We start from the raw sequence: 5971 nt of genomic DNA, 5'->3' as shown, positions 1-5971 counted from the left end.
AATCCACAATCAATTACAAATTAAATTACAAATTTCAAGAATCTGCAAATAAGGTGGTCTGTCCTCATGAGCAATGTAAACAACATTGTATCATTTAGATACCGAAAGTACAATATATTGAACACTGTGCTGCTGTCATTTCCCCCTAATGATAACCTGAGATGGGGAATTATAACTCACAATGAAAATTGTTCAGGAAAGTGGGTATAGAGTAGACATGTCGAACTAGATAAGCTTATGATAAGCCAGCCTTGTCTACTTATTAAGGAAAAGTGGGAGGTTCTTTTTAATGAACAGTAGCTTCTCTGCTTTATCAGCCATAAGTCTGTTCCTCTTCTCATCAAGCACATGAGAGGCAGCGCTGAACAGTCTCTCGCTGTCAGTGCTTGTGATTTGATCTTACTCCGCATATTTGTCCGGGTGTTTTGATTTCAAGTGGTGGAGTAATCCCGAAGTGGTGAAAGTCTTTGCAGTTACACCCCCTCGAGAAATGTCAGCTGAACACGTTTTACAAATCGCAATCCGCGCCTCTTTCGCTGATATTTTTAAATATCTCCAAGCGGCAGACATGTTGGCTGTGAGCCAGCCGCGAGCATGGTCGCGCGCCGTGCTTGTCGCCGCGTTTTGATTACGTCATCACAACAACACGTTAGCTTACCAACGTAACCCTGTTCTCTGACATTCGGTGATATTTTTTCGGTGCTAGAACCCTTTCGGCCGAAAGCCGAAAGGGCCTTTTTAACCATTTTCGGCCGATAATTTTCGGGGGCCGAATATTCGGTGCATCCCTAATATATATCAATTATATATTTTTATATATCTATGTTATTGTATTCGGGATTGTGGGAAACAGTATTTCGATCTCTCTGTCTGTACACACAAACTGAAAGATTGACAATAAAGTTGACTTTGATTACTTTTTTGATAACAACCTTTGTATTATTCGTAACCCATCTGAAGCGATGGATTCATTACGACGCTGTAGGCGGTTCACTCAGAAAACATTTCAAAGCCTTCAGCAAAGACTGACCTGGACTGTTTGTTCCTTTTGGGGTCCTCTGCAGCAAAGATGTGCACGGTGCCATGGTCACTGGACACACAGATCAGAGACGCATCCTGGTTGAAATTAATGCTAAAAATGACAGAGCAGAAGGAAATAATGAGAGGAAGAGTGTTCATTAGAGTCAGTCATGTGCGGATGAACACATGAGAAAATATGAAGGTGACACCGCTTACCTGTTGTAAAAGCCTGACCTACAGAATTACTATAGGGGAAGTCTGGTATTACCATCAACGTCCATTCTGAGTGAGTCAACATGGTTTAAAACTTAGTAAGTTCCTGTTGAGGGCAGCTGGCTAGGTCATGTGACCCCCGCCCTGCTGACTGCAGCACTCTGCAGTACGGCCAATCACACATGCATTCAACTGTTTACTAACTACTACATTGAAAACAAAGCATATGGAGATAACTTCCTGACAAAACTCCACTAACAAACTAAACATGTTTTACAAACCGACAGACAAAGTGTGGTTTGCAAATACAAAACACCATCTACAAACTAATGCATTTTGTTTTGCAAATGAAAAACATATCCATCAAATAAACACATTACACAAATAGAGTAATGGGTAAAAACAGGAGAGAGAGAGAGAGGCTACAGTGAATGCTTTGAGGGGAAGATGTGAACAGTATTATTGGTCAATGCTCACCAGTAGATGCTAGCTGCCTGAGAGCCACGCCTCAGCTCCTGTATGAGCTGCCCTGCAGATGTGTCAAAGATCCTGATCAGAGTCCCCTGTGGAGACAACACGGATCTGTCACAAAGCAGCAACAACACTAAAAACACAAACACTGAACATTTAAATTCCCTTATTGCTAGCTTGGCTTACTTTTTCTGATGCAGTAGCTATCCTTGTACCCTGCAGATTTAGAGCAATGCAGCACAGCGCCCCCTCGTGGGCAGGGATGTCCACCGGGGGCTTCTCTGTGTTGGCCAGGTCCACTATCTGCACGTGGCCTGAGTGAGTGCCAGGGAAGGCCAGCAGGGAGTTGTTGCTGTTGGGACACAGCACACACAGACCTGGGGGGGAACAGGTTGGTTATAATACGCACCACATTTATACACACTCTTTCAATGGAAAGTCGGATGGTTAGCGTCTTAAATCAGTGGGCTCACCTTTGGGATTATAGCAGGTCTCGAACACATGCAGCTGATGGGGGTTGTGGGTAAAGGTGAAGACTTTGATCATTGAGTCCAGGACCACCACGATCCTGAGAGCAGAGGAGAACCAACACACAAGCTGCCAGTTTAACTCATGTGAAGACTTCACTCAAACAGCATAGCAAAAATAATACTAATGCTGCCATGGTGTTGCTGAAATAAATGTCCCCAAAGCATTGACAGAAGACTTTCAGTGGACAGTTCCAGCAGCTTTACCTGTCACGCCGAAGCTTCACTGCTTTCACTTCTGTTGAGAACTCAATCTCAATTACTGTCTTCTTCTTCAGGTCATCCCAGATCATCACTAGAGTACCAAAGAAAATCCCATGAATAAAGTGTATGCTAGTTGGTCAATTGAATATATTATCACACTGGCCAAAGTATGATAATGATATCAAACCAGTAAGGATGACATTACCTAGCAGGATGTGTCATTAGATCACATGTCTTAGTACTTACTGGCTGTATAGTTACTAATCATATTATTAATTCCATTAACAATTAATTTAAATTAAACCTGGATAATCAGCAGAGCATCGATTCGTTGGATTACCTAATTAACAAATGATAAATGAACTTAAAGGGAACATGTGAAAAAAAAACTCAACAAGCCATGCAGGCTCGTTAGAATATATGAGATCAAAACCAACGGCTGAAGAGCTACATTCACAAGTTTTCTCGTAATGCATTTACAGCAGACAGAGGGGGAATAAAGGTATATTCAGAAAGACAGCATGAGAAAAATATTTCATTATTAAAATTAATAATGATGTCCCCTGTAAGTTCAATGTAGGTTTTAGTCAGAGGAGCAAGCAAGAGAAAATGTCTCTGACTTTGAAAATGTAAAGTAGGAATTAACTTTACCTGCAAATGAAACTACATTCCATTATTTGTCAGAACCAACGCCGGCTTAAAGTCCAGTATAAAAAGATTACAAGACAAAACCTACCTTTGTTGGTTGGGTACTTTGGCTTCTTCCCTCCTCCCACTAGTGCTAAATAGTTACACCTGAACAGCATCTCCACATGGCCGACCCCCCCCTCCAGGAACTCTGAAAGTCAATGTAATTGGGAGAGCACATCAGTTAAAAATATCTCCCCCCTATGTGCAGCACACGTCGAGCGAACTGCTTCAACAGGCTTTAAAGACTGTGCTCAAAGAACTGCACATGGATCAAGTCAGTGAAAAAATGATTTAATAAACAGATTTGGTCCATCGAGTATTTGCCACGTTAGGAAAAACTGGAGAATGTCATGTGCTAAATCACATTCGAGTCCTGATGGGGAGAATCTTCCTCTTTTATCACTCCGTGTTTCAACATTGTTCAACAAGCTGAGTTTGTTGGTTTGAAGAATATTCCTGCAGTCATCATCAGCCAGTCTACGGCATATTATTCCTACATGACAGTTACATTCAGTGGCGACTCGTCATTAGGGGCAGGCACAGCCCCACCTACAGTTAGCAGAAAATAATAAAAATAATAATTCCAAAAATATGTATAAAATATATCCTAAAATAAGATCCTGTTTAGTTGTCTGATTCGTCTGTACATTGCTGTTTTAGTCTGCGTTCTTCTAATTAGTGTCTATAATACAGTGTGCCTATTGAGCCGGGCTGAGCGATGTGGGGCAAGCTCCGATCTGCCCCTCTCTCTGCTGTCAAAATGAACGTGTACTGTGAAAACTACACTGCGCATGCTCCGAGTATTTTTGTATTCAGTGTGTGCGGCAAAATAATTATCACCAGTGGAGCAAAGTACTGGCAACCCCACCAAAACGTCATTTCATAATTCAGAGCTGATTGGCTGTAAGTATGTGTGCCGCGAACAGTGTAGTTGTGAAGAGGAGAGAGAGCAGCGTAGAGCTCACATCAACAGCGATTACACTCAGTCTGAACTATAGAAAAGCCTTAATTAGCAATGTGCTGTAACTACACAAACTGCTCAATTAACAGTTAGGGGTGCACACCCAAACAAAACGTGACCAACGTGAAATGCGTTCGAAAGACACAAACGTTTGAGTCTGCAGAGCTGGTACCTTGCTTCTCCTTCTCTTTAAGAGGATCTGTGTTGTACACACGGAACCCGTTCTCCATCCCGCAGGCAAAGCATCCTGCAAACACAAAAAGAGATGAGACATCTACACTGAGGATAATATTATTCAACATTATTCAAATATATTTAAACCTTAACAGTAATGACAACACACATAATGAGGACAGCATTACAGTGGTAAAATAGCTGACAGAGCAAGGATTAACAAATCATTAACTTTGGTGCAGTTCATGTAAAACTGGCACACCGTTATTAGAAATATGATGACAGTGATGTAAAATGTTGGAGAGATTACATAGAGTCTTTGGTCACTTTGCCTTGATAACATCACACTAACGTAACTGGAGAGTCTAGTTGGCAACAGTCAATTACTATAATGATGTTAATGTTACATGTATATAAACGAATACGTTTACTTTACGGCCTGTCGAAATGTGTAGTGATGGTGGGAGATATACATGTAAACAGTTCTGAGTTTAACTACGGACGTGGTTGACATAACATTTACTTCTGAAACTATCCTTCTTTTAAAATACTTGGCAGAAGCAAACACAAAATTAGCCCAGTTACACGGTAATAACTGTGAAGCTAATCGCACAGTCTGTTAGCTAGCTAACCAGCGCTAGGTGTGGTAACCAGGGCTCTGCTTGTATTGTGATATTTAACAGGCGCGTTAGCTTTTAAATTAACATTAGCTACATTGACCATTTTAACTTTCAACATACTGTTCTTATTGAGGGAGCACGTGTTAATGTCTGAATTATGGTTGGCTGATTAATTTGGCTGAAAACCAAAAAGCTAGCTAAGTTAGCTGGCTAACTGACGTAATTGGCCAGCAAAACTAACACTAAGGTAACGTTTAGTACATTCAAGTTACCGTTTCTGGAGATACAATGTAACCACTACATAGCAGCATTAACGGTAACCTCAAGAGCATAGACATTTCAAATGTGTCGTTAGATAATGCTAAGCTTAATTTAGCAGCTTTAGCATAGCATCTACGACACTTCCAATTTCCAGTTGAAATAAAATAAGTGACAGCCCCGCTTCTTACCATGATCCTGGTTGAATCCAGCATAGAGGAGCCCATTCCCGTGAGGATTAGATGGCAGTAAATTCATTATCTAACAGGAAAACCGAAATCTAAGGAGCGTTAACAAGTAAATGAATCCTACAGCTGATGCCCGAAGAGCTAACCTGCTAACGCTACCATTCCTACGGTGGAAAAACCACTGAGGCTTGTTCCTGCTTGGAGAGAGCTGTCAGCAGTCATCATGAAAGGGAGTTTCAGTAAACTTCGTTAACATATTAGAAAAAACCTTTTACCCTAAAGTGGTTAATTGAATTCAATAATGGTTTTATCTAAATGTAAACATATTTTATTGCTTTTGAGGCAATCACTGATCAAAGAAGATGTTTATATATAAACTGCCGTTATCGATGATTTAATAAAGATTATCTGTTAAGTGTCGATTACTGAGTGGATTGCCAGTTTTTTTTTATATGTGAGTGAAAATAACGTGCGATATCAGGTAAATATGACAAAAATTATCCTTTTTGGATTAATCCAAGATAGACTACATAGGAGTAAAGAACAGTGTACAAAACCGTTCCGCAAGCAGCCCCAGTGGCCTAATGGATAAGGCACTGGCCTCCTAAGCCAGGGATTGTGGGTTCGAGTCCCATCTGGGGTGGT

The 5971-nt window shown here is 40.9% G+C and overlaps 1 protein-coding gene and 1 non-coding gene across 2 annotated transcripts; one reads left to right on the top strand and one right to left on the bottom strand.

The window, feature by feature from the left end:
* Nucleotides 1–975: 975 nt before the first annotated feature.
* Nucleotides 976–5537, bottom strand: wdr45b (WD repeat domain 45B). The gene is made up of 8 exons (XM_010766626.1): nt 5330–5537; nt 4259–4333; nt 3172–3273; nt 2439–2526; nt 2178–2272; nt 1891–2081; nt 1711–1796; nt 976–1132 (listed from the first exon to the last, which is right to left on the bottom strand). The coding sequence occupies exons 1-8, from the start codon at nt 5394–5396 to the stop codon at nt 991–993; spliced, it is 846 nt and encodes a 281-aa protein (XP_010764928.1). The 5' UTR covers nt 5397–5537; the 3' UTR covers nt 976–990.
* Nucleotides 5538–5896: 359 nt separating this feature from the next.
* Nucleotides 5897–5969, top strand: trnar-ccu (transfer RNA arginine (anticodon CCU)). The gene has a single exon. It is a non-coding gene; the product is annotated as a tRNA-Arg (tRNA).
* Nucleotides 5970–5971: the final 2 nt, after the last annotated feature.

This window comes from Notothenia coriiceps, unplaced genomic scaffold (genome assembly GCF_000735185.1).
Source record: "Notothenia coriiceps isolate Sejong01 unplaced genomic scaffold, NC01 NC01_scaffold00003487, whole genome shotgun sequence".
NCBI lineage: Eukaryota > Metazoa > Chordata > Actinopteri > Perciformes > Nototheniidae > Notothenia > Notothenia coriiceps.
This window is presented reverse-complemented; position numbering and strand designations above follow the sequence as displayed.

Excerpts from the sequence above, each read along its gene's own strand:
- wdr45b (XM_010766626.1), bottom strand. The coding sequence starts at position 5,396 with ATGAATTTACTGCCATCTAATCCTCACGGGAATGGGCTCCTCTATGCT. Across the intron at positions 4,334-5,329 it reads TGGATTCAACCAGGATCATG|GATGCTTTGCCTGCGGGATG; the intron begins GTAAGAAGCGGG and ends TTGTGTTTGCAG. Across the intron at positions 1,797-1,890 it reads TAGCTACTGCATCAGAAAAA|GGGACTCTGATCAGGATCTT; the intron begins GTAAGCCAAGCT and ends TTGTCTCCACAG.